The sequence below is a fragment of the Myxine glutinosa genome, chromosome 13 (genome assembly GCF_964187855.1).
Source record: "Myxine glutinosa chromosome 13, kmMyxGlut1.1, whole genome shotgun sequence".
NCBI classification, from domain to species: Eukaryota; Metazoa; Chordata; class Myxini; order Myxiniformes; family Myxinidae; genus Myxine; species Myxine glutinosa.
Genome location: NC_136273.1, coordinates 3,678,348 through 3,704,699, shown reverse-complemented (window position 1 = coordinate 3,704,699; position 26,352 = coordinate 3,678,348). Strand labels below are relative to the sequence as shown.

At 46.3% G+C, this 26,352-nt stretch overlaps 1 protein-coding gene across 2 annotated transcripts in view; it reads right to left on the bottom strand.

The window, feature by feature from the left end:
• The window catches only part of NCS1 (neuronal calcium sensor 1), a 76,938-nt gene that overhangs the window by 6,353 nt on the left and 44,233 nt on the right, over positions 1-26,352 (bottom strand). Inside the window, exon 7 of one of the 2 annotated variants that reach the window (XM_068133606.2) lies at positions 25,849-26,193. The exons of the other annotated variant lie outside the window; for it this stretch is intronic. Coding sequence (XP_067989707.1) covers positions 26,095-26,193 — 99 coding nt within the window. The 3' untranslated portion in view covers positions 25,849-26,094. Of the gene's footprint in view, positions 1-25,848; positions 26,194-26,352 lie in introns of those variants that run through there. 2 annotated transcript variants of the gene reach the window in all.

Genomic DNA, 26,352 nt, shown 5'->3' with positions numbered 1-26,352 from the left:
CTTACTTGCAGCTCTCACAAGCTCCTCTGGAGGCATCTCCTGAGATTTCGTTGGGTACTCTGGTGCACACTCACGAGCAGACTGGTGCTTACTTTCTTTATGTGTGCTTTGGCAAATGGCTGCAGATCTCTGCGTAGCCGGGGTTACGATTTCTGTTTGTGAGACAGAGCAATTTGTTTGGTCACCAGTCCGCTCAGCTACTGGAGGGGGGACCGGTGGGGTTTCGCGTTCAGGCTCAAAAATGGCCGCATTGTTCGGATCAATGTCGGCTTTATTCTCAGAGCTTGGGAAATCAGTAACATCTTCTTTACCACTTTGGCGTTCGATATTTTCGTTTGCTGTAAACGTTTTGCCCTCTTTTGCAGAGACAGTGTCTCTGCCCAAGACAGCCTTCTTTATCGCACCATCGGAGCTATTTGTTAGTGGTGCTTTCCGTTTTTTGGTCAGTATGACAAGTTCTTCATTCATGGGTTCGTCAGCAGTACTAGCATCACCAAGTGCCATCTCACTGGGTTTGGGTAGCACCGGGGCGTCGGGAAGCACGGTCGGGGCGTCGGGAAGCACAGTCGTGGCGTCGGGAAGCACAGTCGGGGCTTCGGGAAGCACGGTTGGGGCTTCGGGTAGCACGGTTGGGGCTTCAGGTAGCACGGTTGGGGCTTCGGGAAGCGTAGTCGGGACCTCGGGAAGCACAGTTGGGACATCAGGAAGCACAGTCGGGGCGTCGGAAGCACGGTCGGGGCTTCAGGTAGCACGGTTTGAGCGCCAGGAAGCACGGTTTGAGCGTCGGGGAGCACGGTTTGAGCGTCGGGGAGCACGGTCGAGGCGTGAGGAAGCACGGTCGAGGCGTGAGGAAGCACGGTCGAGGCGTGAGGAAGCACGGTCGAGGCATGAGGAAGCACGGTCGGGGCGTTTTCTTTTTTACAGCCCACATTGGTGTGTCCCAATTTGCCGCACTTCGTACAAGATGCTTTGGGGCAAAACCTTTTAACGTGTCCGAAGGCTCCACAAAGGAAGCACGTTAAGGTGCCTGACGAAGCGTACATTTGATATTGACGATCATTTACCGAAATTTTAAACGAGATGTTTAGTCCTGTATCGTCGCCGCGATCAGGAAGCACCATGAATACTTGTCTCCGGAAACTCATAACATGTTTCATTCGTTCATCCGACATCCCAGGGGAATCATCGAGATTCGGGAAACAACAGTTCCATACCGGGTCAGAACAGCCATTAATTTATCATCTGTGATAAACGGAGCGACATTTGAAATAATAACTTTAATCGCCGGTGTGTCCATCGGGGAAACCATGACGAACTGCCCACCTTTCAATGACAGACCGGTACTAACAACATCATGCACGAACTTCTCGTCCGACACGAAAACAACAAACTTTTGGTTCATCCGCGACGCGGCGCGGACATTTTCATCGCCGATAACATTCCCTACAGCTAGGATAATGTCCTCGGTAGGAACACCTTCGGGAGGGACACACACGAAAGCATGCTTCCTTGTTAGGGTTTCAAACCCTTCCTGCCGTGCACGAACACTCGCCATAACGGCGATGTCTCACCTTTCCACCTTGACCAGGCGGAAAGGACACAAAATAAATAAAGTCGAAATGAAATAATGAATAATAAAGTTCACACGACGCGAGTAAGGTAAACAGCACCGACGGAGCAGGTAAACTGAACCGAACGGGTCTGCTCTCACCTTTGGGCTCTTCTCTCACTCTCTCTGTCTCAAGGGGGGGGGGGAAAGGGGTACAGGTGGTAAAGAAGGACACGACAAAGGCGCGATAGGAAAGGAAGGAATGGGGGGGGGGGGGGTGGGGGACAGGGGGACAACACAACACAAGCACGGAGCTACAGCACACGAACACCAGTGCACGCCATCTTGCCACGCCCAACACACGAACGGCCAGCAGGGGGCGCGAGAGAGAGAGAGAGAGAGAGAGAGAAAGAGAGAAAGAGAGAAAGAGAGAAAGAGAGAAAGAGAGAAAGAGAGAGAGAGAGAGAGAGAGAGAGAGAGAGAGAGAGAGAGACTTTTTTGACTTTTATGTCCTTTTATTACAAAAGTATAAAATGAAGATTTTTTACAGTCAAAACAAAATAAACAAAACAGTTACATGCAATTTTACCATTCGGGAAGTCAAAACCAACAAACTGTTAAGCTACCAAAAAAAAACACAGAAGGATATTTAATAAGGACTAGAGAGAAAGCACCAAATGACCCTCAGATATTTCACAAAAATCCTTTACACACCACATTCTTTCAAAAAGTTCAAGTTGGCTGGAAAGCGAATAACAGTAAAAATCAAGTTTTATCCGGCTCTCGCAAAAAGCTCTGAGCATTGCTACAGTATCTGTACTGTACAAGTCATTGTTTATCTTTGATTTTCTGGTTTTGTAAATTGCCAATTTTGCTTGGGAGATAAAGAAGTTTGCAAGAATTGTTGCTTGGATGTTTAAGGGGCCACTTGGCCCTAAAATAAACATTGGAAAATTGAAATCAATGGAAAGACGTGCAAATAGCACTTTCAAGAAAACAAAGAGAGGAGTTAAACGACTGCATTGAATATACGCATGGGCCAAGGTTTCTCTCTGTCCACAAAAGGGACACTGATCACTTGTCGCTTGTGAAAAGCGGTGAATGAGAGAGTTTGTGGGTATTATCCAATGTGCGATTCTCCATTGGAGATCACCAGCACGTTTTGGCACAGGATTTTTATAATACCATCCCCAGTTTGGGGAGAAAGGAGGAGTGTGTGGCAGGACTGCAGACCACTTACAAGGTGCTGGGGAAGACAAGGAGGGGAAAAGAGCTTTTAAACATTGGAAATATAAGGTTTTGCGGTTACCACTGGAAGAGGAAAAGGAACGGCCAAAATTTATTGGCTCCAAGTTTTCAGAGGCCGACAAAAGAAGGTTGGGGAAAGGAGAGAGGCTCGGCTCAGAGGGAGGTACAGGACGAACCAACCAAGGTTGGGAGGTACCGTAGGCATGAAGCACCACCCTTAGACATCTGTCTAGTTGGCGAGATGATCTGACGCCAGTCGCCAAGGCAATAGCAGCAACACTTAGCCACTTGTCATTTGCATCGTCTCTAAGGTGGCACACTTTGGTTATTGATGCAGCCACAAACTTTTGAATGAAGGCCCTGCTGCTTCCAAAACCTTCAAAAAGTGAGTTGCAAAACAGTGGCTCGTTGAAGAACATGGATCTCTCGTACGTAGTACGATCCCGATGGCTTTTGAGAGCTTGCCATGCATTTAACAAACTTCGGTAGAAAGAGGGGAGTGAAGAGAGATCAAACATTGTCAAGTCCATTAGAAAAAGCTCCTTAGCATGACCGAAATTCTCAAACCGACCCAAAATGCAGCATGCAAGTTGCCTCCAAAGCACAACAGGCTCATGCAAAATGGACCATATCGTACGTAGACGAAAAGCCATGATTCGGCATTTTACATTGACAAGTCCTTGACCACCCTCAGGTATCGGCAAATTTAATCTTTCCGGTCGTAGCCAATGCATTCCAGACCAGAAGAAATGAGTGACGCTCTTCTGTATTCCGTCGATTAACCCAGCAGGTGGTTGCAGAGCCAAGACCTTGTGCCACAGAATGGAGGTAACCAGGTTGTTTATGACCAATACTCTGCCGCGGTAAGACAATTGGCGGAGTAGGCCTTTCCATTTTATTAAAAGCAGTTCAATGCGTTCAGGCAAACCTTCCCAGTTATGCCTGATGAAATCTCCAGGACCTAGAAAAACTCCCAAAAACTTGATCCCATCTCTTCTCCAAGCAATATTTGTGGGGAGAAGCGGGGGTGAAGGGGGGGGTGGGGAGAATGGGGGGTGGGAAAGGGATTCGAGCCACAGTGCCTCAGTCTTTTTCCAATTGATTTTTGCTGATGAGGCTCTGTTAAAAAGTGCTAAAGCATGCATCATCTTAGCAATATCATCAGAGTTTTTGATACACACACATATATCATCAGCGTAGGCAATAGTCTTTATAGTGTGGTTTAAACCTCTCACAGTGAAACCAGTCAAAGACTTTCGAAGCGTGTTTAAGAGGGGTTCAAGGGAAAGGGTGTACAAAGCACCTGACAGTGGGCAGCCCTGCCTCACACCTCTTTTAATACAAAAGGGGGGCACAAGCTCATTATTTATGTTTAGCAGGGCAGATACGTTTGAATAACACATATGTATACATGATAAAATAAAGGGTCCAAAACCAAATCGATTTAAGACTTCGGACAAGTATTCATGCGAGACGTAATCAAAAGCCTTCTCCTGATCTAGGAAAACAAGGCCAACACTTTCATGATGAATATCACAAACATCAATCAAATCACGAATAACAGAAATACTGTCATGGATATTACGACCAGGAACACAATAAGTTTGGTCCATGTCTACAATGTTCTTTAGGAAGGGTGAAAAACGTAAGGCAATAGCTTTGGAAAAGATCTTGTAATCAGTACATAGTAGTGATATTGGCCTCCACTGGGAGATGAGTAAAGGGTCGCCTTTCTTTGGAAGCAAGGTAAGTACTGCTCTTCTGCAGCTCAGCGGGAGTTCCTTCTTTTCGAGGCTTTCCTGGAAGACTGATAGCAGTTCAGGGCCAATTAGGTCCCAGAAAGATTCGAAAAATTCTGACGGTAGACCGTCGATGCCAGGTGATTTCCCTTTGCCAAGGCTCTTTAATGCGATGGAGAGTTCCTCAAGTGTGAGTGGTTTCTCCAGGCTCTGCCTTTGCTCTGGGGTTAAGGTGGAAACACCGTCAAATAAGTGAGAGACACCATTTAGGTCAACTTCTTTTGTTTTGTAAAGGTTGGAGAAAAAGAGTCTAGCTTCCCTCTTGATTCCTTCAGGGTGAGTGATGACAGAATTGTCAGGGCGTTTTAGAGCAGTAATTTGGGGGTGAGGAGCCTTCGATTCAAAATCAAAGAAATATCGGGTTGGCGTGTCCAAAAGGTTGAGCTGCTGAAACCGTAATCTTTTTAATGCCCCTTGGGTTTGGTTCTCAATTATTGTATTAAGGAAAGCTTTCTTTTCTTTCAGTCTCAGTTCTTGTTGGGGAGAAGAGTGAGTTTTTAAATTTGTTTGAATTTGTAGAATTTCCTTTTCTAAAGTAGCCTTTGTTCTACGTTCCTCTTGTGTTCTTAGGAAACAAAATTGTTGACAAAATCCTCTACATTGGGCCTTTATGTTGTCCCACCACAAACGCTGATCTGTAAACTGGTGTTTTTGATTTAATAGAACAGACCATACGTCTTTGAAAGCAGCCCTAAAGGAGGGGTTTTCTAAGATGGTGACATTAAGCTTCCAGAAAGAATGGCGATTCAAGGACAGATGTGAATGGTAATTCACAGTAATTAAATGGTGATCTGAAAAACCAGAAGGCAAAATTCCAGTGGTAGGGGAGAGATTAAAAAATGGTGAATTTATATAGATCCGGTCGAGCCTAGCTAGGGATACTTGGTTGTTTGTGATCTTGCTCCAGGTAAATTGATGCGTCGTGGGATTTTGTTGCCGCCAAAGATCCTGAAGCTTAAAATCCCTTATTATCTCTGCTAATAATTTAGCTGGTCCGGGATGGGGCTCCGCACCGTTCCTATCTAGGTTTGGTTGTAGAGTGCAGTTAAAGTCACCTGCCATTACAATACACCTGTGCAGGTCTATTTGCCTCATATAAGGCCCTAATCTAGCGTAGAAGCGTTGCCGCTCAGTGCTATTTGAAGGGGCATAAACGTTCAACAAAGTAAAATTTGTGTTATTAATAACAAATTCTAGGGAGGCTAGATGCCCCGGGATTATGTTTTTAAAGGAAAGTTTTGATGGATGGAAATGGGGATTCAAAAGAAAAGCCACTCCCGCAGTTCGGGAATTAGCATCACTAAAAAAATTGGTCGTTTTCATCATCCGGTTCCATTCTGCATGGGATGCTGGCGTAGTGTGGGTTTCCTGCAAGAAAAGTACGTCTAAAGTTTTCTGTAGTGCAAGGTTCACCACTTGGAGTTTGCGCAGCTGACTCGCGCCACCATTTATATTTAAGCTTCCAAATCTCATTTGTTTTGTTCATCTTTTGCTCTCACAATGTACTTTTTCAGCCTGCTACATTGGGCTTCTGTGAAATGGTGGTCGCTAGGCCGGCGGATGATGTTCCTTGCCGTGTCGATAAACCCGTGCAGGTCAGAGAAGTGATCTTTAATGTCTACGTGTCTCTTTCTAAAAGTGTGGTTGAGGAATTTCAATATTTGGGCTGGTAAGACGTTGGATTCGCTTGTTGTAGGGAACTCCTCAATTTCGTAAGATTCCTCATCTGACATGTCGGAACCACTGTCTGGGAAACTTTCAATTCCTGGTTCTTGGGGCTCTGAGGTAACTTGTGCTGTGCAGGTGTCATCCTGCTCCATATTAATAGGAGCAGGGGGGGGTAGTGGAATTGAAGGAGCTTCGGGTAGTGGGAGGGGTGCGGGGGAAACCGTCGCCGGTTTGACAGTTTGAGGTTCTCCATCAGTTTTACCAATGTGCTCAGGCATGTTATGTAAGACCGCCAGCACAGGTACTGCTGGGGTTAGAATATTTTCATTGTGCTCAGAAATTGGAGCCGCTGGAAGTACGATCAGGTTTTCTGCTATCACGTTTCCTCCTATTTTTACGATCGGGTCTTGATGCACTTCGGCATCATTCACAGAAGGACACGGAACAGCTTTAATTTTCCCTTGAGGAGGGATGTAATTCCCCTCCGTTGCATTGTGGGGGAAAGTCTCAGGTAAGGGCTGGGGATCTACATTCTCATGCATGAGCAGTTCGTACCGGTTGCTGGTAGTAGTTTGGTCGGACAGAGGCATTCCCGCAATGTTTGACTGAAAAACTACCACCTTTTCGTTACGAGGTGTAACTGAATCCTGGGGTGTTTTTCTCTTCCTTAATGAGGAAACAAGTGTAAACCCATCCCAGATGTTCATGTTCGTTTTATCAGCGGTCGTTAAATTTGGTGCGATGTCATCCGAGACAGTAGTTGGGGGAGTTTGACCGTCAGTGTTGGGAGGTAGTGGGGGGTCTGAGACAGTAGTTGGGGTAGTTTGTCCGTCAGTGTTGGGAGGTAGTGGGGGGTCTGGGACAGTAGTTGGGGTAGTTTGTCCGTCAGTGTTGAGAGGTAGAGGGGGCACAGTATTGTCTAGAGAGCCTGTCTGCTCGATCACAGAGGGTGCAGTTCGGGGACAGAAACGTTTTAAATGTCCGAACTTTCCACAAGTGAAGCATTTTAATGTCTCGGTTGACGCATATACTTGGTAGTCGTGATCTTTTATACGGAATTTAATTACCACGTTTAATACTTTGTCCACGTTGGATGTGGGAAGTACAATGTATGCCTGGCGTCGGAAAGACATGACGTGCTTCGCCTGTTCACTCCGACAGCCCAGCGGCAGCATTTTGATCTGGGACACGACTGTACCATAGCGCGATAGTTCCGCTAACAGCGACTCATTTTTTACAAACGGGGGGACGTTGGATAGGAGTATTTTGACAGCTGGGGTATCGAGTGGGGAAACTAAGACGAAATGTCCATTGTCTGTGGACAGACCAGCCGCGACAACCTCATGCACGAGGCTTTCTTCGGCTAAAAAAACAACGATACGTTTATTCATCCGTGACGCTGCACGGATCTTTTCCATTCCAATGATATTCCCAATAGCAATAACAATGTGTTCCACACTAACCTCATCGGGAGGAACGCACACCACGCCATGCTTCCGTGTGAGAGCTTCGAAAGCCGCATACGGGGAACGTGTCGACATTTTACTAATTCAAATTACCCGGGCTAAGCCGAGTTGGGGTCGGGGGAAAAGGAAGGGGTCGGGGGAAAAAGGGGAGTGGTCGGGTATAGTTTTCTGTAAAGCAAGGGGGAAAAAAACCGCAAGGAAAACGCCACTCGGCATGTACCAGCACGAGAAAACGAACGCGGTAAAACACACCTCTTAATGAGGAAAGGGGCGAAAACCCATCGCAACTCCTTAGAGTGTCGATAGGAATACGACTCACCCGTCGACCTCACCGAAAGGTGTGGGCTCTCTCTCTCTCTCTGTATCTCAGAGGAAAAAAGTAGAAAAAGCTAGAAGAGAAAGAAAAAGAATCGAGACAGCAACACATGCAAGGGATGTACTAGGGGGGAAAGGGGAGGTGTGGGGGGGGAAGGGAGGGGTGTGGGGGGGGGAGCGGGCAGAGGGAGGGTAGGACGGGTAGGATAGAACGGGTAGGATGAGGAGTTGCAGCAGCGGGTTGTTGAACTGGGGTGGTGGGGGCAGACAGAGAGTAGGCAAACGTGAGGATAAGAAGAAAAGTGGAAGAAACAGAAATTAAGAAAGACAACGAGCAAGGGGGGGGGGGGGGGGTAGAAAGATCAAAGGTTGGAGCAGCTCACACCTCACCACACATGCACGGCTGCCATCTTGCCACGCCCAACAGCTAACAGCCAGCAGGGGGCGCGAGAGAGAGAGAGAGAGAGAGAGAGATATAGATATAGATATAGATAGATAGATAGCTGGAGGGAAAGAGGGAAAGAGGGAAAGAGGGGGCCGGGGGGCTAATCTAATTTTGGTGGGATTAATATATGATCGGCAAGATGCAGCAAAGTTTAGATTAATAATTTAAATATGAAAATTAAACAAACACAAATATATACCCACACACGATAAACAAGGTCAAACAACTGCAGAAATACAAAGATAACTCTTAACATTGTATTGTACATGTACATGTATAAGCAGGGAGGTGAGAGGTCGAGTCTCGCTCTCGCCTCCCTGAAATTAAAATGAGGCTGAAATAAGCAGCACGTGTACCTGTCTACTTCATTCCTTCTTTGTCATGGTTCTAAATGTCTGTGACTGTTAAATCACAACCAGCTCTGTGATTTCCTTCTTTATCATATGGCTCTTAGTTGTCATAAATCTTCTATTTTGTCATCTTCACATAATTTGTTCATTATCAACATGGAAAAGACCATTCCCATCTCTCATACATAGAGAACATAATGGAATACACGGTTCAATGCACTAGCGCCATACGGCGGCTCCGCACTTAATGGACTCAAAATGGCGTCAAATCGTTAGTTGTCGCTACTCTCTCTATAAAGGGACTCTAGCTTTGACAGGCCCCTTCGTTTAGGTGGAGAAGGGGAACGGAAGAAGGAAAAATTTTCCCGCGCAAAATGCTTCATAAACTCAGTGTTGCACAGGTAAAAAGGAAATTGTAATGCCCTCTGTCACCATCATCAGGTGGCGCTAAATGGTACACATCAACATAGAGAATTTACGCCCCTCTCCTGGTCCCCCACACCCCTGAATGAGGCCACGGCCACATAGCCTATGTTACCGAGTTGTATCCAGTACTCACGCGAAACGTACTTGCATGGAACATCAATGGTTTAATCAGTAACTTGCAACACGGCACAGCAGCCATGAGGCCATAAAAACCCCTGAGTCCTCTCAGATCCTCCCACTCTGCAAAACCAACTGACACTTCTATTTCCCATGACGTCACTGCCGTTTTCCCAACATGTGAATTCCCAACATAACATTTCCCTCCCCTTTTTAAAAACAATTAGCCAACCACATACAGTGCATTCAGAAAGTATTTGGACCCCTTCACTTTTTTCACATTTTGTTATGTTGCAGCCTTTTGCTGAAATCGTTTAAATTCATTTTTTCCCTCATCAATCTACACTCAATACCCCATAACGACAAAGAGAAAACAGGATTTCAGAAAGTTTTGCAAATTTATTAAAAAGAAAAAACTGAAATATCACACTGACATAAGTATTCAGACCCTTTGCTATGACACTTGAAATTTAGCTCAGGTGCCTCCCATTTCTCTTGATCATCTTTGAGATGTTTCTACACCTTATTGGAGTCCACCTGTGGTAAATTCAATTGATTGGACATGATTTGGAAAGGCACACACCTGTCTATATAAGGTCTCACAGCTGACAATGCATATCAGAGCAAAAACCAAGCCGTGCGGTCGAAGGAACTGCCTGCAGAGCTCAAAGACAGGATTGTGTTGAGGCACAGATCTGGGGAAGCCTACAAAAAAATCTCTGCTGCATTGAAGGTTCCCAAGAGCGCAGTGGCCTCCATCTATCTATAATTCCATTAATCTCTGTGTGTATGTGTGTATGTGTGTTTGTATGTGTGTTTGTATGTGTGTATGTTTGTCTGTGACCGCTGTTTCTCGACAACTACCGGTCCGATATACTTGAAACTTGCCAGGTATATTGCTGGGGACCCGAGGATGTGCCTTTTCAAGGTTTGAAATTAATCGGACAAGTACTTACATACACTTCCGGGTTCGGTTGCGAGAGGACGCTGGCGTTGCATATTCGCCGCTTCTCCGACTGGATGGATGTACAGGGTCTGCTTCTACCTTTCTGACCTGACATCTCACACCTGTCCTGCCTTTTCACACCCGCACGTGCCGCGTGTTCTCCGGCTGGATAACGGAATCTGCTTTTGATGGTACGGAATACGGAATTCGAAAGGCCCGCTCCCGTTGATTGTGGCCGTGGCCTTGTTTGCCGGTGGCCTTGTGGCCTTGTTTGCCGCTGTGGTCTTGATTAGCGGCTGCAGTCGTTTGCCGCTGCGTTTGCCGCTTTGCCTCCTCGACCTTGGCCTCGTACTCGTCCCTTCGCTCCTGCCTGGCATGGCTCTGAAGTACTCCGCCGCAAGGCTTCTTCTGCTCAATACCCGCTCCACCCCATCATGCATCTCTGCCATCAAATCAAATGGACTCCTCCGACGACCCAGGTACATTCACCGTGGCTCCGGTCGCAAGTTTGTTTATTTGCAATCAGGTCACTCCATCCCCGTCCTCTGGTCGGCTCAGCGCACTCTCACTCTTCGTCCCAGCGCACCTGGTCACAGCAACCCACACGATCGCACCTCTTGCCTACGAACCCTGGCTAAATCACCTGAATTCATCCCTGCTGTTCAAAACAACATCAAGCTCACCCTGTTCAACACCCGGTCCCTCAACAATAAATGCCTCATCCTGAACGAATACATCCTGGATAACAAACTGGACTTTCTCTGTCTCACCGAAACCTGGCAACAACCTCTGGACTACTACACACTCAACCTCACCACACCCAATGGATATTCCTACGTCAATAAACCACGCTCGGAGGGCCGAGGTGGTGGAATTGCCGTTATCCACCGTCAAGACATCAAGACCAACCTCATCTCCATCTCATCTGCTCCATCATTTGAACACCTGGCTTTAAAACTCTCTGGTCACACGCAGTCAGTCATGGCTGTCGTCTACCGCCCTCCCAAACCACACCCATCATTCCTGTCTGACTTCTCCTACTTTCTGACCCAGCTATGTTCCCTCTCCCCCTCAATCCTCCTCCTTGGTGATTTCAATATCCACATGGACTCCACTGACTCCACAATAACCACTGACTTCACTGATTTACTCACCTGCTTTAACCTCACTCAACATGTCGACTTTCCTACCCATATCCGTGGTCACATTTTGGACCTTGTCTGCTCCACTGGATTAAATTTGCACCATCTCTATGGCTCCGACCTCACCCTCTCTGACCACTTAGCCATCACTCTGACCATCAACATCCCCGCCCCAACACCAAGGCATTATCGCACAATCAACTTCCGTAAGCTAAACGCTCTTTCACCTACCTCATTCTCATCCACCCTCTCTGAAAAAATGTCCACTTCTCCCTTCATTGACCTCCACACCCCTTCCGACCTCACTGACTACTACAACCACACTCTCTCCTCCTGCCTTGACCAGCTTGCGCCTGCAAAAACCAAAACAGTTTCTTTCACCCATTCTGCTCCCTGGTTTACCCCTGAACTCCACCTGATGAAAACTCGTGCTCGCCAACTTGAAAGACTCCGCAATAAAACGGGTCTCACAGTTCACTCCCAAGCCTACAAGGACCACATACAACACTACAAAGATGCCCTCTCCCGCGCCCGCTCTGCCTACTACTCTCAAATTATCCACTCTGGCTCCGGAAACCCAAAAGCACTCTTCTCGACAATAAACAAACTCCTCCGCCCCCTGAACACCACCACCCAGTCATTCACAGTAGACAACTGCATCTCCTTCCTCTCTTTCTTCCAACGCAAAATTGACAACATCTACAACAGCTTGACCACCGCCGCACCCGCTCCCCCTCCAACCACCTGCCCCCCCTTGTCCTGCCATCCCCTGTCTCGGTTCTCCCCAATCTCTCCTACTGACCTCTCTGAACTCCTCATAGGAATGAAAACTGCCACCTGCACTCTTGACCCCATCCCCTCCAGCTTTGTCAAAGCCTCCCTCCCTGCTCTCTCTCCACTTATCATTGCAACAATAAACTCCTCCCTGTCTACAGGCATCGTCCCACCTTCCCTCAAAATTGCTGCTGTTACCCCCATTCTAAAAAAACCTGGTCTAAACCCTGACACCCTAAACAACTTCAGACCCATCTCCAACCTACCCTTTCTGTCAAAAGTTTTGGAACGCGCTGTAGCCACTCAACTCAAACATCATCTCTCTGCCAATAACTTGTATGAAACATTCCAATCCGGATTCCGCTCCAACCACAGTACTGAAACTGCTCTCCTCAAAATCACCAACGACCTTCTCCTCTCCTCTGACGCTGGCAACCTCAACATTCTCGTCCTCCTCGACCTCAGCGCTGCCTTTGACACCATCGATCACACTATCCTCCTCACCCGACTTGAATCCACCTTTAACGTCACCGGCACTGCCCTCTCTTGGATTAAATCATACCTCTCTGACAGATGCCAGTTCATCTCCATCAATAACTGCAAATCCCCCACTGCTCCCCTCCCCCAAGGTGTCCCCCAAGGTTCAGTTCTTGGCCCCCTCCTCTTCATCCTTTACCTGTCCCCGCTCGGTCACTTAATCCGCCGTCATGGTCTCCAATTCCACTGCTTCGCCGATGACATCCAGCTTTTCATCTCCACCAAGTCCGTCTCCACCGACACCCACTCTATCCTGACAAACTGCATCACTGAAATAAAATCCTGGCTTCAAATCAACTTCCTCAAGCTTAACTGTGATAAATCTGAAATAATCATCATTGGCCCAAAAACGCTCACAAAATCCACCCATAACTTTGCCCTCAACATCGACGGTATCCCAGTATCCACCTCCCCTCACATCCGGAATCTTGGCGTCATCTTTGACCAAACCCTTTCCTTCGACAAATACACTAAACAGATCACAAAGTCAGCCTTCTTTCACCTGAAAAACATTGCCCGTCTCCGCTCATCCCTCTCCTCCACGGCTGCAGAAACCCTCATCCACGCCTTCATCACCTCCCGTCTGGACTACTGCAATAGCCTCCTCTATGGTTCACCCTCAAAAATCACCAATAAACTCCAATACATTCAGAACTCCGCTGCCCGTCTACTCACTCATTCCCGGACCCGTGACCACATCACCCCCGTCCTTTACAAGCTTCACTGGCTCCCCATCCCCCAGAGAATCCAGTACAAAATCCTCCTCTTGACATACAAAGCCCTCCATAACCTGGCCCCATCCTACCTGGCTGACCTCCTCTCCAGACACACTCCCACCCGCAACCTCCGCTCTGCTGGTACCAACCTCCTGACCCCCTCCATCCGGACCAAATTCAGATCCTGGGGGGACAGGGCCTTCTCCATCGCTGCTCCCACCCTCTGGAACTCACTACCTCACACCATCAGAGACTCCTCCTCACTCACCACATTCAAAACATCACTAAAGACCCACCTGTTCAACGCTGCATTCAACATTCAACCCACAGCATTTAACCCCTGACTATCTCTTCTCCTTCTCCCTCCTTTTGCTTTAAATATTTCCCTATTGATTCTTGTCTTGTCTTTTTGATTCTTGTCTTATATATATGCCGTATATCGCTGCTGTTTGTTTTCTTGATTCTTGTCTTTTTGCAATTGTTGTTTTCATGTATTGTTATGCATTATGTTTTCCACTCTGTCAAAGCGCCTTTGGGCTTCTGGAAAAGCGCTATACAAAATAAATGAATTATTATTATTATTATTATTATTATTATTACTTACCGAGCTATGGCGATTTAGCCGTTCGCCGTTCGCTTTGGCGTTGCGAATGGACCAAACCATTGCATGTAAATAGAGGGGGGGGTTCTGTGGTCGTTGCGAATGGACCAAACCATTCATGTAAATAGAGGGGGGGGGGTTCTGTGGTCGTTACTGCCACGTGGTTTCAAAGTTTTTTTTTGTTGTTGTTTGCACGCATGTTTTTTTGCACCCACGTACGGGCACGCCCTAGGATGTTTACACACACACACCCCTACACAAATTTTTTTTTTTTTTTTTTTTTGGCAAGGAACGGGCACCCACGTACGGGCACGTCCTAGCTTATATATAGTACGGGCATGCCCTAGTAATTCTTAAATGGAAGAAGTTTGGAACAACCAGGACTCTTCCTAGAGCTGGCCGTCCGGCCAAACTGAGCAATCGGGGGAGAAGGGCCTTGGTAAGAGAGGTGACCAAGAACCGGATGGTCACTCTGGCTGAGCTCCAGAGATCCTGTGTGCAGATGGGAGAAACTTCCAGAAGGACAACCATCACTGCAACACTCCACCAATCTGGGCTTTATGGCAGAGTGGCCAGAGGGAAGCCAAACAGTTCAATCTTGGTTTCATCAGACCACAGAATCTTGTTTCTCTCAGTCTGAGAGTCCGTTCGGTGCTTTTTTGCAAACTCCAAGCGGGCTTTCAGGTGTCCGCGCTGGTTGGAGGAGAGGAGGGCTGACGTCACGTGACGGCGAGTAAAACCTCTCGCTCGCCGGCATTCTCTCTCTTCCCTTGGCCCTCTTCCTCTGGACTGTCCATTTGTGTTGGCTCTTCTCATTTTGGCTTCCTTCCCGTTTGGACCTCTTTCCTGCTTGCCTTTCGTTCACGTTTGGACGTCTTCTCTTGCGATCCGGAGATTGCCCTGCTTGTTGGACGTTGGAGACATTGGAGCGCCGATGAACCTCTTGCCCGGCGTTCATGCACAGGACCTCGCGGGCGTTCATGCACGGGACCTCGCGGGCGTTCATGCACGGGACCTCGCGGGCGTTCATGCACGGGACCTCGCGGGCGTTCATGCACGGGACCTCGCGGCGTTCATGCACGGGACCTCGCGGGCGTTCATGCACGGGACCTCGCGGGCGTTCATGCACGGGACCTCGCGGGCGATCGCGCAGGGGCGCGAGGCTTGCCGGCAGCGGCGTACGGGGGCCTGACGGAGCGCGAACATCGGAGCCTAGACGGCCGAACGGACCCGACATCCAGACAGAATAGACGCATACACAACACGACAAAACGTTAATTTTATTACCCTTCCCATTGTCTGTATTTGAAGTCTGTGAGTGGGATCCCAACCTAGGTTTTAGTTCTTCCGTCGCGTTCTTTGTTATGTTGTACCGTTTAATAAATATTTCTTTTTCTACATTTTACCTCTGCGTCGGATTGAATTGATTTTCAGGGTGAAGACATCGTCGGACCATCAGGTAAGCCGCGGCATTCTCCCCCAACCCCCCCCCCCCCCCACGCTCGTGTATGATCCGCCATTGAATTGGAAACGCCTCGTTAAGCTCGATTCCATCCGTGGACGCTCTGTCTTAATAGGGTCGTCCACAGGACAATATATACATACACACATACATGTGCATGTACATATATATGAACATAACATTCGCAGACCTCAGTATCATCCCTTTTCAGCTTCGATACCGGCGGCTAAGGTGGGCCAGCAGGGGCACATACGCCTCCAAATGCAGCAACTATACTTGGATACGTACGTACCCCACCCACAGTCAGCGAGAATACAAAATACAACAACAAAACAACAACTTTCACTTTCAGAATCCACAATACCGAAAAAAAAGCATAGTGCAGCATTCAACCAACCACCCACTCTTACAACCTTAACCACTCGACAACAAACACAATCACACACACACACACACACACACACACACACACACACACACAATCACACACACACACAATCACACACACACACAAAGAAACACCCACACAACCGACAGACACCAATCGACGTAACACACACACAAAACAACACACACACACACAACAAAACACACAACCCCCCCCCCCCCCCAAAAAAAAAAAACCACAAAACAAAAAAACACAAACACACAAAAATCACAAACACACAAAAAAACATACGCGATGGTGGAGGAAACACGAGATAGCGTCGAAGAAGCCGGCACGTAATCTCATCACACCATCTCGCTTGGACCCGCTGGTGGCGACCCCAAAGCCACTGGAGACAGGAGAGAGACGAGGGACGTGCAATGGGGAGATAGCGGGTGGTGTGGCTGGGACAGAGAGACTCATTGGGGAGAGGAGACGAGGCACTCACGGATTGCAGGTCTACGTACCCTCGAGTCGACGCTACGAGGCTTTTCGAGGGGACAGACACATAAACACAAACACACATGTACACACACATACACATGTACACACACATACATGTACACACACATACACATAAACACACACATACACATAAACACACACATACATGTACACACATACACATGTACACACACATACATGTACACACACACACACATACATGTACACACACACACATACATGTACACACACACACACACACACAACCACACACATACATGTACACACATACACATAAACACACATACATGCACACACATACACATGTACACACATACATGCACACACACAAACATGTACACACATTGATATACACACGCGCACACACACACACACACACACACACACATACATACATGTACACACACATACATACATACATACATGTACACACACATACATGCGCACACACACACACACACGCGCACACACACACACACACACACACACACACACACACACACACACACACACACACACACACACACACACACACACACACACACACACACACACACACACATACATACATACATACATGTACACACACATACATACACACACACACACATACATACATACATGTACACACACATACATGCGCATGCGCACACACACACACACACACACACACACACACACACACATACACACACACACACACACACACACACACACACACACCCATATACATACACACACCATTACCCGAAAAGGAGCAACGCAGTGGGAGAAAACTGTGGGATGTTGATCTGCGTCGTGGATCCTCCACTTGCTGTGACTGGTTTCTTCTCCATATGGAAAACGCCTCGACTTGTGAAAAACAGACAAATCTGTGACGATCGCACGAACCTGGAAACGTCCGCATCTGCTGTTGCCTGGAAACCGCTCCTGACGCCAAATTCCAACGGAAGGAAATAAAACGAACAAATGCAACGGATTTTGTCCTTTATACCAAGAGGAAAGAAATATATTAACGTTTTATTTAACATCTTTCATCGAACACGAGTGGTGGGGCGTGAAAATCGTGACGTCACCATTCTCATTGAACGTGTCGTGCTGTTGGAAACAAGAAGGGACCATTTGTTACACAAGCTCCGGGGGGTGGGGTTGTGTGTGTGTGTGTGTGTGTGTGTGTGTGTATATATGTGGGTTTGTGTGTGTGTGTGTGTGTGTGTGTGTGTGTGTATGGGTATGTGTGTGGGTGTGTGTGTGTATGTATGTGTGTGTGTATATGTGGGTTTGTGTGTGTGTGTGTGTATATATATATGTGGGTTTGTGTGTGTGTGTGTGTGTGTGTGTGTGTGTGTGTGTATGTGTATGGGTATGTGTGTCTGTGTGTGTGTATGGGTATGTGTGTGTGTGTGTGTGTGTGTATATATATATATATATATATATATATGTGGGTGTGTGTGTGTGTGTGTGTATGGGTATGTGTGTGTGTGTGTGTGTGTGTGTGTGTGTGTGTGTGTGTGTGTGTGTGTCGGTTTGTGTGTGTACAGTGGGGACTTAGGGGGATGTGTATGTGGGTTTGTGTGTGTGTAGTGGGATCTTAGGGGGTTGTGTATGTGGGTTTGTGTGTGTGTAGTGGGATCTTAGGTGGATGTGTATGTGGGTTTGTGTGTGTGTAGTGGGATGTGTATGTGGGTTTGTGTGTGTGTAGTGGGATCTTTGGGGGGATGTGTATGTGGGTTTGTGTGTGTGTAGTGGGATCTTCGGGGGATGTGTATGTGGGTTTGTGTGTGTGTAGTGGGATCTTAGGGGGATGTGTATGTGGGTTTGTGTGTGTGTAGTGGGATCTTAGGGGGTTGTGTATGTGGGTTTGTGTGTGTGTAGTGGGATCTTAGGGGGTTGTGTATGTGGGTTTGTGTGTGTGTAGTGGGATCTTAGGGGGTTGTGTATGTGGGTTTGTGTGTGTACAGTGGGATTTAGGGGGATGTGTATGTGGGTTTGTGTGTGTACAGTGGGAACTTAGGGGAATGTGTGTATGCGGGTTTGTGTGTGTACAGTGGGATTTAGGGGGATGTGTATGTGGGTTTGTGTGTGCACAGTGGGAACTTATGGGGATGTGTATGTGGTTGTGTATGTGGTGTGTTTGTGGAAATATTATGTTGTTGTTTTGCTTCTTCCCCCCCCCCCCCCCCCTCCTCCCCTCTTTGGGATAAGATAGGGACATCTGCTGGGGCGTTTGATTGTCTTGTCCGTATTGTCTTGGCGTCTGTCCGTCTTTATTTAATGACATACTTTACCCCCACATGTCCGAGGGATTTTCCGACGGTTTTTGTATTGCTTGGTTGTGTATCCTGTGTTTTGGTTTATCTTGAGTAAAGGATTTGCATTCATTCTACTGTTTTGAATTTTCATGGCATTACTGGATTGGCATACATTTGCATACTGTTTGTCGGTGAGTGTGGGTGTAAAGTTGCGTCAGCATTTGGATGATAACTCCGCTCGGTCACATCTGACTGCTTAAATGGTGCGACCCGCACACGGGGAACGTATTGACCTCCCAAGTACGTCAATTAGGACCTCCCGGGCAATAGGCCGCACCCCGAGGCCTCTACCCAAGGGCCAGGTCGTAACATTGTCTATGCATTTCTCTTTCTGTCTGTCTGTGAACAGAATATCTCAAACAAAAAGTTATGGAAGGATTCAGATGAAACTTGGTGGAGAGGTTAGGTGGTCGTCAAGGAAGAATTGCTTAGATTTTGATGAATAGATTTAGATTTAGATTAGACGATCCGGGTCACTGTTTCGCCTCTCAGAGCACGTTTTACAATGTTATCAGGGTCACTGTGTCGCCTCTCAGAGCGTGTTTTACAATGGTATCCGGGTCACTGTGTCACCTCTCAGAGCGTGTTTTACAATGGTATCCGCGTCACTGTGTCGCCTCTTAGAGCGTGTTTCACAATGTTATCAGGGTCACTGTGTCGCCTCTCAGAGCGTGTTTTACAATGTTATCAGGGTCACTGTGTCACCTCTCAGAGCGTGTTTTACAATGTTATCCGGGTCACTGTGTCGCCTCTCAGAGCGTGTTTTACAATGTTATCAGGGTCACTGTGTCACCTCAGAGCACGTTTCACAATGGTATCCGGGTCACTGTGTCGCCTCTTAGAGCGTGTTTCACAATGTTATCCGGGTCACTGTTTCGCCTCTCAAAGCGTGTTTTACAATGTTATCAGGGTCACTGTGTCGCCTCTTAGAGCGTGTTTCACAATGTTATCAGGGTCACTGTGTCACCTCTCAGAGCGTGTTTCACAATGTTATCCAGGTCACTGTTTTGTCTCTCAGAGCGTGTTTCACAATGTTATCCAGGTCACTGTTTTGTCTCTCAGAGCGTGTTTCACAATGTTATCAGCGTCACTGTGTCGCCTCTCAGAGCGTGTTTCACAATGTTATCCAGCTCACTGTGTCGCCTCTCAGAGCGTGTTTTACAATGTTATCCGGGTCACTGTCGCCTCTCAGAGCGTGTTTCACAATGTTATCCGGGTCACTGTGTCAGCGTGTCGCCTCTCAGAGCGTGTTTCACAATGTTATCCGGGTCACTGTGTCAGCGTGTCGCCTCTCAGAGCGTGTTTTACAATGTTATCCGGGTCACTGTGTCGCCTCTCAGAGCGTGTTTCACAATGTTATCCAGGTCACTGTGTCGCCTCTGAGCGTGTTTCACAATGTTATCCGGGTCACTGTGTTGCCTCTCAGAGCGTGTTTCACAATGTTATCCGGGTCACTGTGTCGCCTCTCAGAGTGTGTTTCACAATGTTATCCGGGTCACTGTGTCACCTCTCAGAGTGTGTTTTACAATGTTATCCGGGTCACTGTGTCACCTCTCAGAGCGTGTTTCACAATGTTATCCGGGTCACTGTGTCACCTCTCAGAGCGTGTTTCACAATGTTATCAGGGTCACTGTGTCACCTCTCAGAGCGTGTTTTACAATGTTATCCAGGTCACTGTGTCGCCTCTCAGAGCGTGTTTCACAATGTTATCCGGGTCACTGTGTCACCTCTCAGAGCGTGTTTTACAATGTTACCCGGGTCACTGTTTTGCCTCTCAGAGCGTGTTTCACAATGTTATCAGGTCACTGTGTCGCCTCTCATAGCGTGTTTTACAATGTTATCCGGGTCACTGTGTCGCCTCTCAGAGCGTGTTTCACAATGTTATCCAGGTCACTGTGTCACCTCTCAGAGCGTGTTTCACAATGTTAGCCTGGTCACTGTTTTGTCTCACAGAGCGTGTTTCACAATGTTATCAGGGTCACTGTGTCGCCTCTCAGAGCGTGTTTCACAATGTTATCCAGGTCACTGTGTCGCCTCTCAAAGCGTGTTTTACAATGCTATCCGGGTCACTGTGTCGCCTCTCAGAGCGTGTTTCACAATGTTATCCAGGTCACTGTGTCGCCTCTGAGCGTGTTTCACAATGATAATATCCAGGTCACTGTGTCGCCTCTCAGAGCATGTTTCACAATGTTAGTCAGGTCACTGTGTCGCCTCTCACAGAGCGTGTTTCACAATGTTATCCAGGTCACTGTGTCGCCTCTCACAGAGCGTGTTTCACAATGTTATCCGGGTCACTGTGTCGCCTCTCAGAGCGTGTTTCACAATGTTATCCAGGTCACTGTGTCCCCTCTCAGAGCGTGTTTCACAATGTTCTATTAATGCTCCATCGCCAATCGTTTAAATTAATGCTCTAGTGCCAATTGCTTCTATTAACGCTCCATCGGTAATCGCTTCTATTAACGCTATGTCACCAATCATTTATATTAACGCCATATCATCAGTCGCTTATATTAATGCTCTAGTGCCAATCGCTTCTATTAATGCTCTATCACCAATCACTTATATTAACGCTCTATCACCAATCACTTATATTAACGCTATATCACCAATCGCTTATATTAACGCTATATCACCAATCACTTATATTAACGCTATATCACCAATCGCTTATATTAACGCTATATCACCAATCACTTATATTAACGCTATATCACCAATCGCTTATATTAACGCTATATCACCAATCACTTATATTAACGCTATATCACCAATCACTTATATTAACACTCCATTGGTAAATCGCTTCTATTAACGCGAAATCACCATTCACTTATATTAACGCTATATCACCAATCACTTATATTAACGCTCTATCACCAATCACTTATATTAACGCTCCATTGGTAATCGCTTCTATTAACGCTATATCACCAATCACTTATATTAACGCTCCATTGGTAATCGCTTCTATTAACGCTCTATCACCAATCGCTTCTATTAACGCTCTATCACCAATCACTTATATTAACGCTCTATCACCAATCACTTATGTTAACGCTCCATTGGTAATCGCTTCTATTAACGCTATATCACCAATCACTTATATTAACGCTCTATTGGTAATCACTTCTATTAACTCTATATCACCAATCACTTATATTAACGCTCCATTGGTAATCGCTTCTATTAACGCTATATCACCAATCACTTATATTAACGCTCCATTGGTAATCGCTTCTATTAACGCTATATCACCAATCACTTATATTAACGCTCCATTGGTAATCGCTTCTATTAACGCTATATCACCAATCGCTTATATTAACGCTCTATCACCAATCACTTATATTAACGCTCTATCACCAATCGCTTATATTAACGCTATATCACCAATCACTTATATTAACGCTCTATCACCAATCACTTATATTAACGCTCTATCACCAATCACTTATATTAACGCTCTATCACCAATCACTTATATTAACGCTCTATCACCAATCGGTTATATTAACGCTATATCACCAATCACTTATATTAACGCTCCATTGGTAATCGCTTCTATTAATGCTATATCACCAATCACTTATATTAACGCTCCATTGGTAATCCCTTCTATTAACGCTATATCACCAATCACTTATATTAACGCTCTATTGGTAATCGCTTCTATTAACGCTATATCACCAATCACTTATATTAACGCTCTATTGGTAATCGCTTCTATTAATGCTATATCACCAATCACTTATATTAATGCTCCATTGGTAATCGCTTCTATTAACGCGATGTCACCAATCACTTATATTAACGCTATATCACCAATCGCTTCTATTAACGCTATGTCACCAATCGCTTCTATTAATGCTCTATCGCCAATCGCTTCTATTAATGCTCTATCGCCAATCGCTTCTATGAATGCTCTATCGCTTCTATTAACGCTATATCGCCAATCACTTATATTAACGCTCGACCAATCGCTTTTCTTAATGCTCTATCGCCAATCACTTCTATGAACGCTCTAGCCCCAATCACTTGTATGAATGCTCTATCGCCAATCACTTCTATGAATGCTCTAGCCCCAATCACTTCTATGAATGCTCTATCGCCAATCACTTCTATGAATGCTCTAGCCCCAATCACTTCTATGAATGCTCTATCGCCAATCACTTCTATGAATGCTCTATCGCCAATCACTTCTATGAATGCTCTATCGCCAATCACTTCTATGAATGCTCTATCGCCAATCACTTCTATGAATGCTCTATCGCCAATCACTTCTATGAATGCTCTAGCCCCAATCACTTCTATGAATGCTCTATCGCCAATCACTTCTATGAATGCTCTAGCCCCAATCACTTCTATGAATGCTCTATCGCCAATCACTTCTATGAATGCTCTAGCCCCAATCACTTCTATGAATGCTCTATCGCCAATCACTTCTATGAATGCTCTAGCCCCAATCACTTCTATGAATGCTCTATCGCCAATCACTTCTATGAATGCTCTAGCACCAATCACTTCTATGAACGCTCTAGCCCCAATCACTTCTATGAATGCTCTAGCCCCAATCACTTCTATGAATGCTCTAGCACCAATCACTTCTATGAACGCTCTAGCACCAATCACTTATATGAACTGTCTAGCACCAATCACTTCTATGAATGCTCTAGCCCCAATCACTTCTATGAATGCTCTAGCCCCAATCACTTCTATGAATGCTCTAGCCCCAATCACTTCTATGAATGCTCTATCGCTAATCACTTCTATGAATGCTCTATCCCCAATCACTTCTATGAATGCTCTATCGCCAATCACTTCTATGAATGCTCTAGCCCCAATCACTTCTATGAATGCTCTATCGCCAATCACTTCTATGAATGCTCTAGCCCCAATCACTTCTATGAATGCTCTATCGCCAATCACTTCTATGAATGCTCTATCGCCAATCACTTCTATGAATGCTCTAGCACCAATCACTTCTATGAATGCTCTAGCCCCAATCACTTCTATGAATGCTCTAGCCCCAATCACTTCTATGAATGCTCTAGCACCAATCACTTATATGAACGCTCTAGCACCAATCACTTCTATGAACTGTCTAGCACCAATCACTTCTATGAATGCTCTAGCCCCAATCACTTCTATGAATGCTCTAGCCCCAATCACTTCTATGAATGCTCTAGCCCCAATCACTTCTATGAATGCTCTATCGCCAATCACTTCTATGAATGCTCTAGCCCCAATCACTTCTATGAACGCTCTAGCACCAATCACTTCTATGAATGCTCTAGCCCCAATCACTTATATGAACGCTCTAGCCCCAATCACTTCTATGAACGCTCTAGCACCAATCACTTATATGAATGCTCTAGCCCCAATCACTTCTATGAACGCTCTAGCCCCAATCGCTTCTATGAACGCTCTAGCCCCAATCACTTATATGAACGCTCTAGCCCCAATCACTTCTATGAACGCTCTAGCCCCAATCGCTTCTATGAACGCTCTATCGCCAATCGCTTCTATGAACACTCTAGCCCCAATCACTTCTATGAACGCTCTAGCCCCAATCACTTCTATGAACGCTCTAGCCCCAATCACTTCTATGAACGCTCTAGCCCCAATCACTTCTATGAACGCTCTAGCCCCAATCACTTCTATGAACGCTCTAGCCCCAATCACTTCTATGAAGGCTCTAGCCCCAATCACTTCTATGAATGCTCTAGCCCCAATCACTTCTATGAAGGCTCTAGCCCCAATCACTTCTATGAATGCTCTAGCCCCAATCACTTCTATGAACGCTCTAGCCCCAATCACTTCTATGAAGGCTCTAGCCCCAATCACTTCTATGAATGCTCTAGCACCAATCACTTCTATGAACTGTCTAGCACCAATCACTTCTATGAATGCTCTAGCCCCAATCACTTCTATGAATGCTCTATCGCCAATCACTTCTATGAATGCTCTAGCCCCAATCACTTCTATGAACGCTCTAGCACCAATCACTTCTATGAATGCTCTAGCCCCAATCACTTCTATGAACGCTCTAGCCCCAATCACTTCTATGAACGCTCTAGCCCCAATCGCTTCTATGAACGCTCTAGCCCCAATCACTTCTATGAACGCTCTAGCCCCAATCACTTCTATGAACGCTCTAGCCCCAATCACTTCTATGAACGCTCTATCGCCAATCACTTCTATGAACGCTCTAGCCACAATCACTTCTATGAACGCTCTAGCCCCAATCACTTCTATGAATGCTCTAGCCCCAATCACTTCTATGAACGCTCTAGCCCCAATCACTTCTATGAACGCTCTAGCCCCAATCACTTCTATGAACGCTCTATCGCCAATCACTTCTATGAACGCTCTAGCCCCAATCACTTCTATGAACGCTCTAGCCCCAATCACTTCTATGAACGCTCTATCGCCAATCACTTCTAAGAACGCTCTAGCCCCAATCACTTCTATGAACGCTCTAGCCCCAATCACTTCTATGAACGCTCTAGCCCCAATCACTTCTATGAACGCTCTAGCCCCAATCACTTCTTTGAACGCTTTATTGCCAATCGCTTCTATTGACGAATAAAGACCTGTAATTAAAGTGTTTTTCACCATTGTGTTTTAATAAATAACCGTTGTGCATTTTCCATCTGCTTCCTTCTCGTCCTTTCTTCCATTTATCCGACATAAAGGTGCACGTAGTGGATAGACAGGAGTTATTCCCCACTATTTTACTTCTGCAGTGTTTATTCCGTGTTCACTCATGGTTCTTAATCTTCCTTGATGGAATCTTTGTGAGGCCATAATGTAATCGTAGTTGGAAGACGGGTTAACGCTGAGGATGCGGTCCTTATTTGAGGTCATTGGGTCACCAACAGGTAAGGCGACAAAGGCAAGAGGACCACGTTACACCCATTTATCGCAACTGATGTCTGAGGTTGCTTAACAACCCGTTGGGCTGCGGAATTATCTGTGGCCTGGTTGCCTCAGGTCCGGAGGTCAGATAGCGGGTCCGAGGAACCCCCTTGTGGTAAGCCCTGATCCCTGGTGCCGTAACAATATGTATGACAGGAAGCAGTGTAAAAAATTTCAAATGTTTTTTATAAAGTCCAAATGTACCACAATTACAAATCGAATGCCTTTTTCCACAAAGTAACTTAAAACAAGCCTGCTGGATTAGAAGGGCTTGTACTTCGTTAAGAATATTACATTGATGACCGTGAGGTCAAGCCGAGCTGGAGAGCTGGACTACGCTATAAGCCCGTACAAAGGAGGTAGCGGGAGCGTTTAGGCAGCGAGTGTTGAGAATGTCAGGACTTGGAAACTCTACACAAGTCCATCATAAAGCTGCAAGGCCTGGATGATGGAAGGGTCAGATTTTGAGCCGTCTTGGAATTCCTGCAAAGTCAGCCGTCCATCTTGATTCTGCACACAGGCCAACAGGGAAAGCGAAACGTGTAAAGTTTAAGGTAAACGTGTTGGTGTTTAGGTACAACAGTGTTAAGTTTAAGGTAAACGTGTTGGTGTTTAGGTACAACAGTGTAAAGTTTAAGGTAAACGTGTTGGTGTTTAGGTTCAACAGTG